General features: G+C 36.6%; 1 protein-coding gene across 2 annotated transcripts in view; it reads right to left on the bottom strand.

The window, feature by feature from the left end:
* LOC109456504 (ceruloplasmin) overlaps positions 1 to 22,075 on the bottom strand; it is a 60,509-nt gene extending 38,434 nt beyond the window's left edge. For both annotated transcript variants that reach the window (XM_074333832.2, XM_019748836.3), the window contains exons 1-9: positions 21,532 to 22,075; positions 13,904 to 14,151; positions 11,918 to 12,130; positions 10,741 to 10,914; positions 8,732 to 8,986; positions 7,569 to 7,740; positions 6,141 to 6,280; positions 4,837 to 4,983; positions 3,088 to 3,302 (exon numbers count right to left, since the gene is read on the bottom strand). In XM_074333832.2, coding sequence (XP_074189933.2) covers positions 3,088 to 3,302; positions 4,837 to 4,983; positions 6,141 to 6,280; positions 7,569 to 7,740; positions 8,732 to 8,986; positions 10,741 to 10,914; positions 11,918 to 12,130; positions 13,904 to 14,151; positions 21,532 to 21,677 — 1,710 coding nt within the window. In that variant the 5' untranslated portion in view covers positions 21,678 to 22,075. The remainder of the gene's footprint in view (positions 1 to 3,087; positions 3,303 to 4,836; positions 4,984 to 6,140; positions 6,281 to 7,568; positions 7,741 to 8,731; positions 8,987 to 10,740; positions 10,915 to 11,917; positions 12,131 to 13,903; positions 14,152 to 21,531) is intronic.

Here is a 22,075-nt window from a genome sequence, read left to right as displayed (position 1 = left end):
AAAAGACACATCTCATAAAGTACTGTTGTCTAAACCACAAAGAACTCTTAAAACTCAACATTAAGAAAGCAAGCAAACCAATTAACAAATGGGCAAAAGACCTTAACAGACACCTCACCAAAGAAAATATACACATGCTAAATAAGCATATGAAAAAATGTTCCACATCATATGTCATTAGGGAAATGCAAATTTAAATAATAATAAGATACCACTACACCCCTATTAAAATGACTAAAATATGGAACGGTGACAACACCAAATGCTGATAAGGATGTGGAACAACAAGAATTCTCTTTTATTACTGGTGGAATGGAAAATGGTTCAGGCCACTTTGGAAGACAGTTTGGTGGTCTCTTACAGAACTAAACATTGAAGTCAGACAATTAAGTTCGCAAACTTTCCACCATGCACTTACACTGTGGAAAGTTCCCGAACTTAATTGTACGAAAGGAGTTGAAAACTTATGCCCACACAAAAACCTGCATATGGGTGTTTATAGCAGCTTTATTCATGAATGCTAAAACTTGGAAGTAACCAAAATGTTCTTCAGCAGGTGAATGAATAAATAAACTATAATAAATAAACCTCCAGACAACGGCATATTATTCAGTGCTAAAAAGAAATGAGCTATCAAGCCATGAAAAGACTCAGAGGAAACATAAATGCATACTAGTAACTGAAAGAAGCCAATCTGGAAAGGCTACATACTGTACGATTCCAACTATACGACATTCTGGAAAAGGCAAAAAAACTATGGAGATAGTAAAAGACCAGTGGTTGCCAGGGGTTGGGGTTGAGGCAAAGGGATAAATAAGTGGAGCACAGAGAATGTTTAGGGCGGTGAAAATACTCTGTACGATAGTATAATGATGGGTACATGTCATTATACATTTGTCCACACGCATAGAATGTTAACACCAAGAGTGAAATATAATGTAAACGATTGACTTTGTCTGATAAATGATGTGTCAGGTAGGTTTCATCAATTTTAACAGATGTACCACTGTGGTGGGGATGTGTATGGAGTAGGGGGCTTATGGGAAATCTCTCTGCTTTATCCTTGATTTTGCTGTGAATCTTGACGTGCTCTAAGAAAATAAAGTCAATAAAAATAATAAATAAATAAATAAATAAATAAATAAATAAATAAATAAATAAATAAAAGAATAAACTATATAGTTAAAACAAAGTCATCTGTAGTGAGAGAAAGTTACCTGAGGTGAGAAGGGAGAAAGAATAGAAGCTACACTTGTTTGACTGTACCTCTCTTTATAGATTTGGTGTTGGAACCAGGTAAATATTTTACATAATTATAAAACAATGTTAAAGTGTTAAAAGCAACCCTCCCCCCCAAAAAAAAGAAGAAGTAAAATAAATTAAATAAACCTGTGTATCCTGTGTGTGACAAAACAGCCAGAGAGGAAATGTTCCAAGTGACGTTAAATCTGTAAGTTGACTGAACATCCCTAGTGGGACCTACTCTAAGGACAAAAAGGTCTGCAAACAAATCTTAAACTGTTTTCAGTAATTATGTTGTTGGCTGCAGTGATATAATTGTGACTATGAGACTGTTGTGTGTGTATTATGGGATGAATTGAGTGAATAGTTATGTTGGTGTCATTGAGAACGAAGATTTTTCAGTGCAGTTGAAGGGAGATACAGATGTAAGATCAATGAAATTAAGTAAAGAAAACAACCAAAAAAAATCTTTAAATCTGAATTGAATAGAAGGTATCAGTATAAACTCATGATGAATTTTATCTTAAAATTTTTGTTTCCAGTTCTGCCCACTGAAAAGGCCTAGAAACAATAATTAACCCAATAGCAATGAGCACAAATAGTACCCTGATTGTGGTTCTAAAAATAATTTCTTACTGAAAAGAACCAGAGCTTTTTGGGAGAAATGGCTGATTCTAGGTATGGAATGTGAACTGTGCAATATGAACCTGAAATTGTTTTTTATACTAGAAAGCAAAGAAACTTCAAAGACTACTAAATTCATGTAAAAAAAAGTGTAAACAAAGGGCTTTTTTCATTCCTTTCGTATATAACATGTACCTCGAGGTAACCAAATAATCCATTAAGGGAAGTTTCTGTCTATAGAAGTAGACTAGCTAATAAACAAAGAAGAAATGATGGAATCAGACTATTACTATTGTGCAATACCTGGTTAGTTTATGAATCTAGGAAATGGTTATCAGTGGCTGATAACGCCTCCAATTGAGAGATAATTATATAGTATCTATTCCCTGATAGAAGTACCCAGCACCACACATGAAGTCACTTTACAAAAAAAAAACACCCCAAAAAACTACCCTGAATTTGATCAAGTCTGTAGATATCGCTACTGATTTATAGGAAATAGAGGGAAAGAGAAAGAAACACAGTGAATGACAAGATAGGAATAGAATCAGTAAAATCTAGACATGGGAAACTTCTGTAGGATAAATGACCCTTGCAACAGAAAAAATTCAAGAAAATATCTTGAGAAACTTATCAACTAATGGTAATGTGTGAATTATTTGGGTACTGATTCAAACAAACTTGAAACAATTAGAAGACAATTGGGGAAATGTTAACAATAATTGGAAATTTGATGATATTAAGGAATTACGGTGATGATTTTAAGGTGTGATAATTATATTAAAGGCATTTTAAAAGAAGTTCTTATCTTTTAAAGCTTCATATTAAAATCTTTATTTTAGATATAAAAACAACAATGAGCTTAGGTATTTCTATCAAAGAGTCATTTTCTCAATTCTAAAACATATTTTCAGCAATATTTTCCTCAGTGAATGTTGAATAACTTAATATCATTAGCAGGCAATTTTTTATGTGTGTGTGGAAGTCTAATTGCATTATAAAAGACCTTGGATTCCAAGGAAAACTTTGTTTCCAACTCATCTTGGAACAATCATGTTAACCAGAGAATTTCTGCACCATACAGATCTTATAAGCCTGAGACAATTTTATAATAAACATTATGTGTAGAATCCTCACTGCCTCAAAACCCAGAATTTCCCTTATAATAATGATAATTCAAAGGGGTCGGGAAATCATTTTCATTTCCTTAATTGGACTTACCTGTCTCCCATTTGCCTGTAAACTTCCTTCCCTGCATATTTTCATTGGCCCAATAAGTCCAGTAAATATATCTTTGGTGGGATCCACAGCAGAATAATACATCTTTGCTATACAGACAGGGTCTTTGTAAGTGGGTCCCACTTCTTTGGGGACAATCCATTCATAGGTGAATGTTTCTTTGGGTCCCACATGGGAGGCTGAAGGAGGAGGCTCTCCTGGGAGAAAGGTCACATTGGTGAGGTTAAGTGTACGCTCTAAGATGCTCACTTGAGCCACAAAGTGGACTGGATTTAGTCTAGAACACCCCCCTTCTGAGCTCCTTATTACTAATTAGAATGGAATTCTACTTGAATAGAATCCTACTTGTGCTCCTGTGTCAGGTCACTAATGGGTGTGATTTCTTACAGGAAGCCTCTAAACCTCCATCTGAGACTGGTGCCTGCCTACAATCTGAATGTTTGTGTCCCCCAACCCCCAAATTTATACAATGGGGATCCTGATGCATGATGTGACAGTGTTTGGAGGTGGGGCCTTTGGGAGGTGATTAGGTCGTGAGAATGGAGCCCTCCTGAATGGCTCAGGGCCCTTGTAAGAGAGACCCCACAGAGCTCTCTAGCCCTTTTCACCATGTGAAGATACAATAAGGTCTGAGAGCCAGAAGAAGGCCCTCTCCCAGCCATGCTGGCATCTCGATCTTGGACTTCCAATGTCTGGAACTGTGAGAAATAAATTTCTGTTGCTTGTCAGCCCCCCAGCCTGTGGTGTTTAGTTTCAGCAGCCTGAACAGACTAAGACAGTGCCTCTCTTTGTGCTCTGACAATCCCGGAGAAAGTCCCTGCACCTTTCGTGTTATGTTGTGTGTATCCCTCCTCCAAACAGAAAGTAACCTTTTTGAAGGCAAGTGTTGACTATTATTTCCATCAGCTAGAACAACACCTGGAAATAGGGGATAATCAATGAATTTTCTATTGAACAAAACTGACATGAAAATAATTTTAGAACTGAAAGGAAGCTGGCAGAGATGGCTCTGTTCAAATCTCCCAGTTTTACATTTGAGGAAACTGAGGTTAGAAGGACTGAATAACGTGTCCAGGGTCACACTGCAAGTGGTGGCAAAGCCACTAGTCTTCATTGGTCAGCCTTGACATATAAAAATACCTAAGTACACCCACATAGTGGAATATTTTGTAGCATGAAAACTATATTTGTAAAATGCTTACAATGCTAAGAAAAGAAACTAAGCACAAAATTAGAAGAAACTCTTTTATACTCATATACTATGACCTCAACCACATTTAAATACACATTATATGTTCAGAGATGAAAGAGTGTACAAATTACATATAAATATAATGGTGGTTGTCTATAGAACTACGGATAATATTTTTGGCTCTACCTTTTTATATTTTCAAATATTCTAAAACGAGAAACTAATCTTCTTATAATTGCAAGAACATTTTTCGAATTTAAAAATTACCCTAATGGTACTCCAGAAATGTTTACTTGCAATCCAAATAAGTTACTAGCAGCATTGTCAATAATCATTCGGTGAAGGAGGGTCAGAATTCCATAAACCAACGGAAATGGACGGAGAAGAGGTTTACTTGCTTCCTGCCATGAGGCCGGAGAATGGTATATGAGCAGTTACCTCGGAAGCTCTTGCCTTCAGTTGTGAAGGACCGTTTTCCTGAGGTAGTGGCACAGTGGATTCGTCAACATTGGTGATTTGTTACCGAGTGCTGTACTCACTTTTACTCTGGGGGTTGGAAGCGTAGTATGTGCCCTCGTTGCTCTTACTGACTCTCAGCCCAACTGGCTCAATACTGAGGGGGTGTTCTCCTTTGTTATGGAAAGTGACTTTGATGGTGTCTCCCACCTCCGCCCAAATGACAGGACCTAGGGAAGAAGAGACTGTTATCCTCCCTTGGTATATAACATGCAGAATACATAAGACACTTGTTTTCTTTGGCTTGTCTTCTGGCAAGAACCACTGTGAACAACATGCTTATCTGTGGCACACAGAACACTTGGTTTTTAAAAGTCCACTATCATTTCGACATGGTGAGGCTGGAAAGAGATGAGAATGGCTCTCAGATTTAACTTCAGGTTAATGAAATTTGTTGTCCTTTTTACCCAAGTCAGTTCACAAGCTTTATCCATTTACAAATAAAACTATTCAGAGTGTCTTTGCCCTCCTCACCATGGTGTTGTGTTGGCTAGCTGTGTGTTGTTTATCTCAAGAGCCAGGGGCCTGCTATAAACCTTGTCCACCCAAAAGCGGTAAATTAAATTGTCTTGGCTGTGAAGAGTGACACTGGGGTGGATTTTCAATCACCAAAATTAACATTGTCACCAAATATAGAATAAAAACCTAGTATGTAGTACATAAATATTTATGTAATACATCAAATGCTGTTTATTGAGGGTTTCCTATGTTCTCTTCTGAGTGTTTATGTGAATTGACTCATTTAATCCTTACAACAACTTTATGAGGTAAGGACTAGTATTGTTATTAATACTATTGTTCCCGTTTTATAGAAGGCACAGAAAATTGAGTACTTGCAAAGGTCACACAGCTAACAGGTGAGGAGGGAGGGTGGTCTGAATCCACTCACTCTGCTCTTCTGCCTGAGCAGAGAGAGGGGTTTCTGGGCTGTCCCTGAGGGCACCCCACAGAACTCTAAGACAAAACCAGCCGTCGCACTAGTAGCCTGGAATTTATTTCTAAGGGGTTGTATCTTAAGCTAAGAGCAGAAGCTAACAGTTTCTTTGTCTATTTAAACAATGTCAATGAACACATAATTCCCCTTACCTCTTTGAAGAGAAAAAAAATCCTCATTCGAAGTTAACATGGTTTTTAATGATAAAGATTTACTGTTGGTAACGTACATTTGGAAAAGTAATTAGCTGCTGCATTTTACTAATGATTGATCTTTATGTCCCCAGTTTATTCCCAGAAGTCTTGCTGTGGGTCCTGACGTTTCTGTTCTTTCTGAGGTTAGTGGGGCCCAGGGGAAGAGCGCAGCAGTCGTATATGTTCTGCATAGACTTACCCAGGATGCCAAGGTGTTCCTCTTCAAGGCCTCTCTCTTTTCGGTTTGTGAAGGAGGCATCTGTGTACTCACGATAAACCAGCTTTTTATAAGAGCCTCCAATTCTTGTAGGACCTTGTTCAAAAAATACCTCTGAAGCACTACCAAAAGACAAAGGGTTTAACCGCTGGAGTTAAATGCCAAACAGCAAGCAGGTATTCACAGAGGATACTAATTGAAAAGAAAAATTCTGACCGGTTCGTAGAGATACTTATGACCCATGACTTATCAAATTATTCAACAGAAGTGCTAGCCCACTTCATGGAAGGTTGTTCACTTAAGGAGTCGAGAATAACAGCATAGAAGTGTCACTTTTTCGAATGAAGTGAAAAGAATTCGAGAGGGCCCATGTCAACCCTTGACAGTTAATAAATTGTTCTGAAATGGAATCTTTTTAATAAATTATAAAATGTTTAAAAATACAGCAGCTACTGCTTATCACATATTGACACCAGCTAGGTGTCCAGGTGTTGACGAGGATGTGGATAAATTGGAACCCTTGCACACTGTTGGTAGGAATGTAAGATGGTGCAGCCACTATGGGAAAAAGTATGGCAGTTCCTCAAAAAATTAAAAATAGAATTACCATATGATTCAGCAATTTCACTTTCTGGTGTAAATCCAAAATAATTTAAAACAGGGACCTAAACAAATACTTGTACTCCAATATTTATAGCAGCATTATTCACAACAGTCAAAAGCTGCAAACAACCCAAATGTCCATCAACAGATAGATAAATAAATAAAATGTGGTTTATGCATCCAATGGAATATTATTCAGCCTTAAAGAGGAATAAAATTCTGATACATGCTAAAACATGAATGAACCTTATAAATATGCTAAGTGAGATAAGCCAGACCAAAAAAATGGACAAGTATTGTATGATTTCACTTGTATAAGGTACCTGAAATAAGCAAATTTATGAAGACAGAAAGTAGGATAAATGTTATCAGGGGTTGGAGAGTTATTGTTTAATAGGCACAGAGTTTCTATTTGAACTGATGAGAAATTTCTGGAAATGAATACTGTTGATAATTGTACAATCTTATGAATGTACTTAATGCTGCTGGATTGTACAATGCTGTGTTTCGGAAATGAAAAAGAAATGAATTGATCTAATTGTATTCAGTGTTGTTGAGGGGTTTTGTTTGTTTGTTTGTTTTTGGATTCTGTTAAACATTTGATAACTTTAAACTCACCTTTTTTCATAGACTCAAAAGTCACAGTTCTCAAACTTGGGCTCATCCCAAACACTTGAATAAATATTGAGCAACCTAGTTACTCAATTTTAGGTACCAATTCAAATTTTAATTGCTAAATGAACCTTTTATGATTTTTTAGGGGGAGGCACACACATATTTTGAAATAACAGTCTTTTTCTGAATTACCTTTCAGGTGCTGTTAAGTTTTCTTTGGTGAAGGTGTCTATGTTGGAGGGTGCATAGTTCCAGATGATTTCCTCAGCAGCAATGTAGTAATATCTAACGTTTTTCCCACGGATGTCATCCTCTGAGGAAGGCTTGTGACAGTCTTGTACCTGGAAAAAGGCCTGCAACCCAGCTGAAAACCACACAGAAAGAGATGTGTTAATGGAGCCAGTGTTTCTCCTGTTGCCCTGTCAACATTGCTGGTAACATGACAGATGCACACTGAAGGAATAGACAGCTAGTAACAATATTATAAACCAGAGCAAACAATTATAAATTACTGATGGAAAATTCAAGCAGTTTTTTTTTTTTTTTTTACACTTCTGTATACAACATAGAGGAGAGATCTTAATCAGTGATGTTTTCAAAAATATAGTACCAGTTTCTGTGGGCTTTCACATAAGAGGTCTTTTCATGAGAAAAATGACACACTAGATAAACGAAGAAGAGAGGCTTTGCCATATTTTAAAAGGTAGGGGAGAGCCTCTATAGTTGTTCTCTCACACAAAATCGCTGTGCACCTGTTATACTAGGCCTTCGGTGGCCAAGGTCATATTTGGTAGGTGAGATTACATTTGAAGGTCATAGTAACATACACAAAAATCCAGATTCAACCTCATTTCTTTAAGGAGCACAATATTACAAACTGATATCTTTCAATGACTAGGAATGTTTTATCATACTATATGAAAGAGATACAGAAAGCATTTATCGAGTTAAACCAAGGAATAGCTGGACTCAAAGAAAGAACAAAGTTGGTGGTATTTGATAGAGCCAAGTAAAAAAAAAGTCTAATTTTCAGCACAACATATAAATGTTATGGTGTTTACAATATTGTGTATTTTACAATGTTGAGACTCTATATGCAGTACTATACTTTTAGGGCCAATTGTTCTATTTCAAAATTAATGTATTTTCAGATTTCATCACTTTATAAATGTTCCAGTCTCTCACTCTTTTTTTATTACATTATGATACATACCATCATAGGAATAAAATTACCAGTTCAGAGCTCACATCATTCCAAAGGTAGATTCTGATTACCAATAATCACCCCATTTGTAAGGTAACTGAGACATGACCTTTTTTTAGCTGATGTCTAATTTCAGGTAGAGATGACCTACCTTTCAGATGGTTTAGATTCTGACAGCTAAGCATCCATTCTCCAGGGTTCTGGGCCACCATAAAAGCATCAAAGAGGGTTGCAGGAAAGAGATTGATTGTATCAACACGGTAGTTCTTGTTAGTCAATGTTTGGCCATGGAAGAAAGCTGCATGCACGTCAACTTCATTACCCATACCAAAAAGATACCATTTCACTCTGTCCTCGGCACACATGGAGAGTCCTGGGAGACTTCCAAAAGCATATCCATTCACAGCTGTTAAGTCAAGAGTAGAGATTGTGACTAACAGATGTTAGTGCCTGGGTCAGTGATAGCTACCTCTAGAGAAACTGGGTCAATGTGCAACGGAAACTATCTGGCATGTACGCTGCTATTCCTCTCTCTTTCATACCCACATACAGAGGGTGCCAAAAAATGTACACATATTTTAAGAAAGGAAAAAACTATTAAAATTCTTATACTTAATATATACCAATAACAAAAGATGAATACAAGTGACGTTTGACTTCCACAATTACAAGAGGTGCTGAAAGTGGTTGCCATCAGTGTCCAGACACTTGTGATTATGGCGAACTACTGCTTGAGCAAGGTTGACCGAAGTGTCCACTTGTATACATTTTTTTGGCATCCCCGGTATTACTAATCAATCACAGCACTCTTTAAATATGGACCTGAATCCAGCCTCAGGATTCTTTTAACACAATATTAGCAGATGAACACAACACTGAAGATGAAACCTATTTGCTCTTTTTGTTATAACTATATACATTGGTCTGTACACGTGTGTATTTGTAAATACAAATGTGTGCATATATACAGAATATATACACATATAGTGCATAGAAAAAGACTAAAGTTTATTTAATAATTGATCATTCATTATATTGGTGGTAGTACTATGGGAGATTTCAATGTTTTCTGTTTGCGTATCAGAACTTTTCCAATTTTCTGCAGTGCATATGGATTGCTTTTGAAATAAGGACACAAGGGAAGCTTTTTTAAAAAGATTGAAAAACAAAATAGAAGAAATATGAAGGAGAAAAAAAATGCAGGGGAAGAACAGTAGGGATCAAAGACCAGAGCCACAAAGACCTAAAAGTTCAAAAGCAAATGGCCTGAGTCTCTTTCAAGAAACTTAACATCCCTGTTCAAACTGGGTGGTTCTGGGAAGCACCGTAAAAGCACCAGATGCAACTGGGACACCAAAGCAGACCCGTCCACACTAGAATTCTGAGTACTTTTTCTAACATCTATTTTTGTTGACACATAACAGGCAGAATTAAAGTATGGAAAGAGGATCTTCCAGCCAAAATATGCAAAAGTTGGAAACAAAAATCTGTACTTTCTTAATAAATTTAGTTCTCTGCTTTGGTATTTCAATAATTTTTGTATTCTCAGTTTCTTATTAAAGGTTATTTTGAAGAAGTTACATAGAAGCAAACAAGAACCTATACTTATTGGTCTAGTTGAGGCTAAGGGATTTGATTTCCTATGCAAATTTTGAATGACAGAGAATCTTACTAAGCTCATTACTCGGTCTCTGATAACTAAGAAGAAGCCTATGAAGTAAAGGAAGCATTTCTAGAAGAAAAGAGGGCAGAGGGACAAGGTATATGTAAAAGAAATACTTTTTAGAACTATTTTCCTAAATATAGTTCGATGCTTTAATGTATAAGCATAATTATAAGCATTTAGGTTAATAATTTTAGGCTGCCTCAAATAATTTTTAGAATGAGTTTGGAGGATAAATAAATATAGAAATATAACATACATATGCATTAAACCATAATTGGTGATGTTTTATCATTATCAGTTTGGGAACAATTTGGTGAATCTGACTTTATCTGGTTTAGAGTTTTGATTTGACCTGTTTAGCTGAATATGAATTTGCACATCCAATATGCTTTGTTATGAGAACCACAGATTAGAAACCACTTAGGTGAGGGAATAAACCTAGCAGAATTAATGGATCAAGAAAAAGAAGATAAACACGTCGTTAGTAATCTTACAGTACATTCTGTTACTCTCCTGGAAGTCTTCGTCATCTCGGTCAACTTTCTCTGGTTCAGAGCAGTAGGTTTTAATGTTTTCATCTAGGTACCAGCTGAAATTTTCATCCACCACAGAAAACATCACCACAAATTCTTGGTCAATATTTTTTTCTTTTTCTTTATCCAGAGAACCTGAAGTGAAAATTACTATTTTAGGGGCAGCAGGTTGGCTCAGTTGGTTAGAGCACAGTGCTCATAACACCCAGTTTGCCAGTTTGATTCCCACATGGGCCAGTGAGCCTCCACAACTAGATTGAAAAAAACAATGACTCGACTTGGAGCTGATGGATCCTAGAAAAACACACTGTTCCCCAATAAAAATTTAAAAAAGAAAAAAAAAAAGAAAAGTACTATTTTAATCTTTAGCATGGATTTTAACATGATTTACTGTTTTAAGAAATTTTAGTATTTATTTCCCTAATAAATCTGGACTAGTCACTTCTGTTTTACAAACATGGTAACACTTAGGATGTTTTATTTATTTATTTATTTATTTGTTTGTTTATTTATTTATTTTAGGACGTTTTATGTTCAGTATTCTGAGCTTGGCAGACACTCATATGTTTGAATGTTCACTGACCACCCAACTATACAACGCTTTTTGGCCAATGAGAAGGCTGGAATTCATACATGTATATACGTCTTCTGATGCATATAGCCACAGCTGAGACAACAGGTCTTCGCAGGTAACTAATGATTGTTCAAGTAAGAATTAGATTTCAAGCTCTTGAGCTATGATGTCTTTTTCATGATGTTAGAAATAGATATTTTGATATTATATTTACCAACACAAAACAGATAACCAGAGCTGTGTCACCATGGAGTGCCACGAGGGAGTCACATTTGGTAAAGTCACATAGCTCATTAACACTACTGTAAAGTGAGCTACAGCAAACCTGACCCCAAGGACAGCATATTTTCTGCAGCTTAGCAATGTGTATGGATGGTTGTCCCATTTACCCCTTCTTCTCCTTATCCTGCCCTGCTCTTTCCTCCCCTTTTTTTAGACTCACTGCCTTTCTACCTTACCAACTCAGTCACAACACAGAAGACTTGATTTATATTTGAAAATGAACAAGCTGCCCTGTCTCTCATTTTTTGGTCGTATATCATGAGCAAAAATGAGATAATGTACCTTTTTTACAGATTATTAAAGGTCCGATGAGTCCTGAAGCAATATCTCTTGGAGCATCAATGTGGGAGTGGTAAATCCTGGTCACGCAATTGCTGTCTTGCTCACCAGGACTTTGTTCTTGGGTGGCTTGCATTATGTATGTATATTGCTCACCTGGATACACTTTATCATCTGCTTTATGAAAATCTGTGGTGTTATCAGGATAGACAGCTCCTAGGAAACAACATGCAATGAAATTGCAAGTTGAATGTATTTGAACTTAAATGAGAGAATGGATGTTTATTAATTCATGCAGCAAACATTTTTTCAACATCTAGTATGTGACCCTTGGGGGTACAGTGATGTCCTCTTTGAACACAGAGGAATGAGAGACTAATAACTAAAGGAAGCTTCCCAGAAAATTTTGTCATTACTTTTCATACTTGACTGAGTCTTCAGGGAGCAGTAACAGATATATCAGGAGCATAGTGACTTTTGGTTTGCAATTTAAAGAACCACTTTGCCCTGGGGTCACGTTATGGAATTATGAACAAATGCCTACCTTTTCCTATACTTTGAAATATTTTATATAATATCAGATTTTTACCTGTGAAGTAACCACGGAATTTTTTTAATTTTGTAAATTTCCAAACATATGCAAAAGTTGAGAGAATAATATGATGAACCTCCATGTACCCATCAACCCAGCTTTAATAATGACCAACTCGAGACCAACCTTGTTTCATCTATATCCCCACCAACTCTTATCTCCATCATTCCATCACCATCTAATTATTTTAAAGTAAATCCTAGACATCATATCATTTCATTCTTAAATACACAAGTATGTATCGCTAAAAGACAAGAACTTTTTTCTTTTACATAGCCACAGTACAACGATCAAACTTTAAAAATGATTCATACCCTAATGTACTATGAAATTTTTAAAAAGAAATAAGATGGTAGTCAACCTTTATGTTATGAATGTACTTGGTGGGTTCAGAAAAATGAACCAAAAATATGTGGTTTAAAACATTCACCTTCTAAAACAATAACTCTTTACAAGAGAAGACTAGTAATCAAACTGATTTTATCTTAATTTTCAGAGTTGATCCTTGTAATTTTGATGAACTGTATAATGGCCTCAGCATTTTTACTTATGATAATTGTTGACATTTCTTGAAAGATTACTACATACTGTCATTGTCCCTGTTTTATAGGTGAAGAAACTGAAACACAGAGAATTTAAGTAACTTGCCCAAGATCATTCAGTCAGTAAAAGGCAAGGTTGCACCTGAACCTTGGTCTGCTAATTTTGAAGCCCTTACTCTTAACCACAACAAAGCACCAACTCTTTTCATCATCATCATCATCAAGTACTAAGAATTAGATAACAGTCACCAAAACTAATCTTTGTTCTTCCCGAACCATCATTAAGGCTTCCAAGTCCTACAGTCAAATGACCTTTTGGCTAACTGTGTCTCAGATGTGACTCTGGGGTCATCCAGCCACCTGTACCATTTGGCTGATGTATGAGACTACCTATGCTGCCTTAGCTGGGACAGTTTATCCAAAGTTAGGATGGGAGGTGACAATGGCCACAGTATGTTTACATGTAGGAATTTCAAAGATAAGACAGTCTCCGTCTTGAGTCCTGTTTCTTCCTTCTGGATATTTGCCTTTTCTAGACCTTCACGTACACTGCTTATTTTTCTTATTCTGACTATTTGGCTGGAAAGAAGTTGGACACTGGCCCAGCTCTCACTGCCTCTCATTATATGTGTCCACCCAGAAATCCTATCACATTGACACTTCACACAAACGAGTGCAACCAAGAGAAACACAGCCATATTATGATGAACCAAAATACTTACAATAAAACAGTTTAGAGCTAGACAACATAGTTACAGGTCTCACTCAGAAGAGGAATCTATATTCTTAGAAGTTAAAAAGTGTTCCTACTGAAAAGTAAGAGGAAATTCCAGCTGGAGTATGAGCTGAACTTACCCTCATGTTCCTTTTGGTATGTTATCCCATGTGCATGAAAAGTGTAGGGCCTAGAGGCAAAGTTTTTTAAATGTATAAAAACGTTATCTTCAGTTTCTGCTTTGATAATAGGTCCCAAAAACCCCAGCCAGTCAGGTTTTGCTATAGTCGTCGTAAAGTTTCCATCTGTGTACCGAAGATAAAGGGCCTTCTTGTATAATCTTCCAATTCTATTGGGGCCACTTTGAAGATAGATATTGGCGTGTTCCCTGCAAAGGAAAAGAAGACAACTCTATCAGAAGCCATCATTCCTGGGATAACATTAAATTAAAGAGAAATTAATGACCATATCACATTAAATGTTTGCCCATTGTTGTAGGGATGCCTACATGAAACGAAGAGGTCACTTAGCCCTGTTGTTTTGATGATGTGATGTGTCTCACATCAGATATGAGGCAGAGAGCCATCTGTAAAGGTGCCATGAAAATATGGTGCATCTTACCAGAGTATTTTCTACAAGATTTTCTTATTAAAACATGGAGGCATTGAGGAATAGAATACAAAATTAAAGTGAAATATTAAAATAAAGACATTTCTCATGTATGATGTACCTCTTTTAGCTACTGGAAAAGTTTGAGTTTATATGCAATCAATCTGGATATTTGAGACACCAAAGTGTGTGTGTGTGTGTGTGTGTGTGTGTGTGTGTGTGTGTGTGTGGTGTGTGTTTGCCTACTTTCGCTTCAGTGACCTTTGATGCTTTACCATTTTCCACCCCTATGAGGCCCAAATAACCTGATTAAAGAATAAACATCATCTTGTTTCCCCAGCCGTAAGCTCATTGGAAAGAGTGAGAGACATTTTCCTTTCCATTCAAGACAAGAGTAGGACTTGTCAGGGAACTCTTGATTTTTGTTGTTGCAGAGTTTAAAGATCCAGCTTTTATAAAATGCAGGGATCTAGACTACACTTTCTTAAGTTTTAATGTGTGTAGGAATCTACTCATGACCTTGATAAAATACAAGTTCTTGGGGTCCAGCCCCAGTGATTCTGATTGCATGTGTCTGGGGTGGGGAAATGGGCATCTGCATTTACTAAGAACCCTACCCCACTCCACTGTGTTCAGATGCTGCTTTGGGCTCATGAGCAGCCTGAGTGGGGAGGCTCGAAGGTGAAGGGGAAGAGAGCTGTCCAGTCCCAGAGGCAGTGGGATTCCTTGAGACCAAGAGACAGAAAAGTGGCAGGATCTGTATCCAGACCAGATCTGGTGGTTGTCAGGCCACTGTTGGTGTGTTTGCGTGGGGGCATCAGATTAAGCCTCAATGCTGGAGTTTTGGCAGGGGTCCTGCTGGCAGAGTTTGGGCAGTGGGAATAGGTGTTGAAAACAGCAGAGCCATTGTCTCTGGATTGGCCAGAGGGCTTTGACGATGAGCATGTCAGAGTTGTTACCATATACCAAATACTCCAGTTTCCCTGGATTGTGTAAACTCCAGGAGTCTCAAATTGTTCACTTAAACATGAATGAGATAGGGTCACCTTTCCCTATCGTTGGGGAAGAGGACCTAAGCAGGAATTTAGAAAAACAAAGAAGTGACATCTTTTGTACCCCGTGTGGGGTGGCGAATCCATGTTTATGCCTTCATTTCTCTTTCATTTTCTGATTGTTTTTTACAACAAAATAGAAGAACAAATTCAGGAAGGCTCAGAGAAGCTTCAGGGATATCAAGATGCATGGACAAACAGCAGGGCAGGGGTGGGAATTCTTCTTCCCAAACTGCAGCATTAGTGTGGACGGGAGTCGTTTTAATAAGCAGATGTTTTCACAGCAGCACAATTCTAAGGCACTGAAAGCCACTCAGATAAAAGGCAGATTCATCCAGTCCATACTGAGAGAAGGTCAGCAAGAGTACGGTTTCAGTCAGGCACACAGCTGCAGCTGCAAAGCTTACAGGGCAGAGACGGAAGCCCCCTCGGTCCCTTCAGGAGAACCTGGAGCACCCAATCTCACAACACAAGGCCCGGCTAAGCCCAGGGTAAATTTTCTCCAGTATCTGTTGCTAGGAGATTGGTCCCCATGATACATATATAGAGATTCTAATCCGTGTTCTACCATGCCCCTTGATATACATCTTACAGAAGGCCAAAGTTTAAAAATAGCTCACTAATTCTTACGGTTTCATTTAAATGCAGTGAGCAATTATATTTTCTGAATGTGACTCTAAAGCACTTAGGATTATATCACATCCCATTTCAATAGCAGCGGGTTTTGTCAAAATGCTTTCATTGCATTGAAATTCTCCTGTATTAATCACTTCCTGAAATAGGAGGAGCATTGCCTAAACTTTGAGGTTTATTTTTTTGTGTACAATGATTTTGGGGGAGGGGTGAAAATTACCTTTAAAATAGTTGATCTGAAGTTATAGTATATTCAGGGTTTTTAACATTTGGAATTCCTTTATATACACAACAATATGCAAAATATATTTCTCATCTTGTCTTTTTGGATGAAACAAAATTAAGTCTTAACCAAATTGAGAAATATTTCACATCATGTGATACTTTGGGGAAGGACTATTTGCTTATATTCTGTCTCCAAAGGAAGGTCAAAGGGTCATCAGGGGATATTTATTTAATTTCAAAAGTACAGCTTGGGGACAAAAGGTCAGTGACTGGAAGCTTACAGGAAGTTTGCCAGTCAGATATTTTATCAAGAGAATCTTTTATAGTTGTTCTTTGACCTAAAGAAACAATTCACATTAATTGTAGTTCTTCCTGTTGACAATTGTAACATGCTTTTTTTCTACTCATTAAAATAAATATGACCCCTCTCCATAATCACATCCCTCCTTTTTAGTACCCAGTTTCTATAATCCTATAGCTGACTCCTATAATTTCTGGTAGATTCAGACACAGAAGTGAGTTTTAATGGTAGGGGAATTAAAAAAAATTTTTACACTGCCTTAATAAGATAATGATAATGCTATTCCCTCCCATAAATTCAGAATGCACTCAGTTTATGTACAGACGGTTACTAAAATGTGGGTAATAAATAAGAAAAACTTCTGGGTTCTTGGTTTCATTAATTGAGACATAGTATATTAGTTTCCTATTGCTGCATAAAAAATTATCACTTAGCAGCTTAAAACAACATCCGTTTATTATTTCATAGTTCTGTGGGTCAGAAGTCTGGCAAGGCATGACTGGGTTCTCTACTCAAGTCATCACAAGATGTTGGCGGGGCTGCATGCTCGTCTGGAGGCTCTGTGGAAAAATCCACTTCCAGGCTCATCTGTGTTGTTAACAAAATTCAGTTCATTGAGTCTGTAGGATATAAATCTCAGTTTCCTTATGGGCTGTCAGTCGAGGACCTCTCCTCATTCCTTAAAGCCACCTGCATTCCTTCTCAAATGCCCCCTTCCATCTGCAAGCCAGCAACAGTTTGCTGAATCCCCCTCAAATCTCTTTGAATCTCTCTGACTTCTTCTTCTTCCACTAGGGAATTCTCTGCTTTAGATTGGTCCCACCCAGGTCACCTCCCTATTTTACAGTCAACTGTGCCATCGACTATAACATAAATAAGTCATAGGAGTGATATCTCATTATACGTAGTATTCTGGAGATTTAGGGTAGGACATCTTTGAGGACCATTTAAAAAAGTCTGCCTGCTACACATTGGAATCACAAGGGAAAAAGTCAAAAATTAACTGGTAGACAGAGACTCAACTTTGGTGTACAGGGCACAAGGTCCTAACCAGCCTGGCTTCACTGGCACAACATGAATACACAATCCATTTGTCAACCTTCTTTTGTATCCATTCTCAGGGAAAATAGTAACTGTGACAATAGATTAGAGAGTTTGAAAAGTGTGAAATCTTATAGCTGCTTAATTAGCTCCTTCCCACCGGCAGTCCTGTATGAAGCATTTGTATCAACTATTGCTTGCTATTTTTTTATTTGGCAACCTTGGAGAATGAGTCATTATAACTGACTTTTTCCAGATTATTTTAGCTAATAATTGTACCTCTTTAAGAATCATATAAAATTTTTAAGACCATTTTTGAAGGGGTGAAATGAATACCTTCAGTGAAAATGTTTTACTTAAAAATATTTTGTTTGCTTTCCTATTTGTTTAAACGGGATACTGAAAAAAATTTCAGCTTTTTTTTTCTGATAATAATAGTAACTGTTAACATTTGTTGAATACTTTAGGTATTCTGTTCACTTAGTGTCATAATTATAATAGTTATCACTCTACTATAGGGTGAAAGGTTCCTAGTTTGTCCTCTGTTTGGTCAGGGTTTGAGCTGCTATTTCTTCTTCATGACTGGTTCTGCTTATAATGACATCTTCACTAATTTCTCAAAACTACGATGGGCTGAAAAACTAGGATTGTCTGTATGTTAAATAAGAGTCACCAAGCCTGAGTGAGAGCCTACAAAGTCAGTGCAAAGGGTTTTGTGATAGCTGTTCTTGTCCTTAAAGAATTTTAACCACAAGAATTTTAAGCACACACACGCACATATATATGTTACCAGGAAAAAAATTAACCTGAAGATAACAGGAGTCAGGAGTATTATTTTTTGTTGCCATTATATAGCTAATAAACACAATAAATATTTGATTAGTGCCTACTATAGACCCAGAACACACTGCTGTGTTTACTAATTGCTTTTATATGTATGTCTCTTATTATTATTTAAATATAAACAATTTAGGAGCAGAAAACTATATTTTATAAAATCTCTATTTATTAATTTGTTGAAGTAACAGATAAGGCATTCACCTTAATAAGTGGCACTACTGAATATAACAATACTTTCCATCTCATTCCATTAGAAATAAGTATCATTGCTATTAACACAAGAGAGGTAAACTATTTTCCTAGTAAAAAAATCCATACCAAAAAAAAAAAAATCCATACATTTCTCTCTTAATATCTGGTAATGTTTTCAGTTTCACTAACCCTGTGCATAACTCCTTAAACTGATTTTTTCTATTTCATTCTATTGTCTGATTTATTCCACAGTGTGAATCTGTCCACATTAGGAACAAGTGAAAGTTTTTACAACACACCCTGTAATTTCTTCTAGCTCCCTATATACCTTTTATTTATTTATTTTCAGTTATTCACAAATATTAATTTAGTGTCTCTTATGTTCCAGGTACAGGTGACCCAGCAGTGAAGGTAACAGATGGATTTCCTGTCATCTCAATACATCCTTTCCTCTTCATTGTCCCAGATCTTCAAGGCCAACGTCAGCTTAAACCTAATTCTCTGCCTAACACCCATCTTGCACTCTTTCAACCTTGTTTCTCAGCGTACTTATCTCCACTCCTTTTTGGCCTTCACAGGACAAGGAGTGCCAGTTATAACTGGTGATATCCCATCATCCCTTGCTGACTGGGTTTGTATTGTGGTATGAATATTTATGTCTTCCCCCAAATTCAGATGTTGAAATCCTAGCCTCTAATGTGATGGTTTTGGGAGATGGGCCCTTTAGGAAGTGCTTAGGTTATCAGGATGGAGCCCTCACGAGTGGGATAAGTACAGTACCTCATAAAAGAAGCTCCAGAGATCCTTAGCCTCTGTCACTGTGTGAGGACACAGTGAAAAGACTAGGAACCAGGAAGAGAGCTCTCAATAGAGCAAGACCATGCTGGCACCTTGATCTGGGACTTCCCAGGCTCCAGCACCGTGAGGAGTAAATTTCTGTTGTTGATAAGCTACCCAGTCTGTGGCATTTAGTTATAGCAGCCTTCACTAAGACAGCTGGACATGCTGGCAATCGGAGACAAAGAGGGGGGCATAAAGCTTAACTCAACTTATCCATACAAAAAGTTTAGTACAGTATTGGCAAAATTGCTGAAGCTCTAGTCAACGTTCGCTGTTCAGATGCATTAAAAAAAAAATCACAGACAGAGTAAGCAGTGTCATCTAGAGTTTGCGTGACTAGGCTGTTGAAACCGATGTATATAGCATAACCTCCCTAGCACAGAGAGGACACGAGAGTATTTACAAACAAAAGAATTCTTTTCTCATCCATCCCCGCTCCCCCCAAAAAATCTTAACGAATTCCCTCGCTCTTCTATTCTCTAATTTCTGGAATTAGAAACTTCTTTATTGAATCATGCTCAGTGCAATGTCTTGCAGTTAGTTTATGCCCAATAAACCTGATTTGATTTTTTAAAATTTATTGGGGTGACAATTGTTAGTAAAATGACATAGATTTCAGGTGTACAATTCTGTATTACATCATCTATACTGATTTGATTTTTGATCATGAGTAATAGCAGAAGGATGGTGGGTGGGAGCATGAAGTAGGGCAGTACTTTTTTTTTTATAAATATATCTGGTTTCCCTATAGAAACCGCATATAATTTACATTACATTTAATCAGGGAACATACTGAAGTTACACAAAATGATGGCTTTGGTGAAACCATGAAAATATGTCACAGTACTAAGAAGACAATACTACCTCAAAACCACATTAAAAAATAATTGCAAGATGTATTAGTTTTATTTACAATCAGTTATTTTTAGGTCAGAAACTTTCCTTCCTGTATATTACTAAATTAATAACTTAACAATTAGATACTACTATCATCTATGTATTTATTTTTTTACTGTGAAAAACTTCAAACACACATAAAATTAATAAGACTAGTATATACCCCAAAACATTCAACAACTATAAAATTTGGCATACTTGTTTTGCTATTTTTAAAGATACAGTATTAGCAAGTGATGGTCATTGGGCTCATTTGTGCTTTATCACCATGAAGATACATTTTTAAATGTAATGAACAATGCCTTTGAATGCTATATTTCAATTTGGTGGTAAATGTTTGTTAACATTATTAAAAATGAGGATCTCAGTATAGGTAAACTTCCATTACAAAAAAATTCAAGGAGAACTATATTCTTGTATTTCTGTATGGTGACTATTGCTTGAAATAAGGGGGCTTTGAACTGAAACATGAAAACATTAAAGTTGCATAGAGTTTGGGGAGAGGCCTCATAATAAATAGATCACATTTTTTTGCACATATATCATCTGCCAAGCACTGTAATAAAAGCTTTACAAGCACCCACTCTTCAAATGCTCTTATTAGGTATTCTTATTACCTTCATTTTGCAGATTAGGATGCTGAAGCTGAGAGAGACGAACTCAATTAATTGTCCAGAATCATCCAAAAAGTATTAGACACAGTGATATTTGTTAAAATTGTATTTGATTTCTATAAATGATGTTTTAAAGGATTAAAATTTTATCCTTACCACCAATAATCAATAAATGGTATATAATAAACATAACATTTTATACAGTCATTATTTTAAATTAAAGAATGCATAAACACACCAAAGGACTAAACCCTGATAGGCGATGCAATAACAAACAGAGGAGGTAATAAGAAGCCCACACATTTCCCTGGGACCAAGGAGATAGGAGCAGGGCAGCCTCTCAAAATAAAATAAAAAAAATACCCAGGAATTTAGGGGGGATTTATTAACATATCTTAGGTTTCAAGTCCATGTTTTGCAGTTTCTGCACATAAAAAGTTAAAGAAATATTTCGTGTTATTGGCTGTATTTTCAAATTGATAATTTATAAATTTGGTCTATAAACAATAAAAATAGTGACTTACGTGTCAACTGAAATAAGTTTCTTTTCACCATTGTCAGAGGCATAGTTCCAGGTTGTTTCAATAATTCCAATGTAATAATGTTTATCTTTTGCCCAGGCTGTGGTAGTATATAAAAACAGAAAAATACTCAGAAGCAAAATCTTCATTTTTCCCCCTTCTTGGAGCTGAGAAGCAACAAAGTGAAATCAGAAGCAGGCAATTTTATAAATAAGGCTTTCTTCCTTTATTTGCTTGATTGACACAATTTAACGTTGCATAAGAGTAAATTGTTTCGTTAAAGCAAATAACATTTTCCACTTCAGTTCAGTTCTCGTAAACCCAGAAAAAAAAACATAGCTTTCCATTGCCAAGCTTCTCTGATTACAAATAAAAAGTCAACAATTATTGCTGGAGGGACTAGAGTGTGCATAGCTATGTGCCTCTTCCATTCACTGTGGAACTTCCAGGAGGGCAGAGATCATCTCTAAATGCTCCTTTTGTTCCTCCAACAATATGCCACAGTACAATGCCCTGCACACTGTGAGCTTCTAGTAAATTGAAAATT

This window comes from Rhinolophus sinicus, chromosome 17 (assembly GCF_057876585.1).
Source record: "Rhinolophus sinicus isolate RSI-liver-muscle chromosome 17, RSI-T2T, whole genome shotgun sequence".
Lineage (NCBI taxonomy): Eukaryota > Metazoa > Chordata > Mammalia > Chiroptera > Rhinolophidae > Rhinolophus > Rhinolophus sinicus.
Note: the sequence above shows the minus strand (reverse complement) of the source record. Positions and strands in the feature narration are given on the sequence as shown.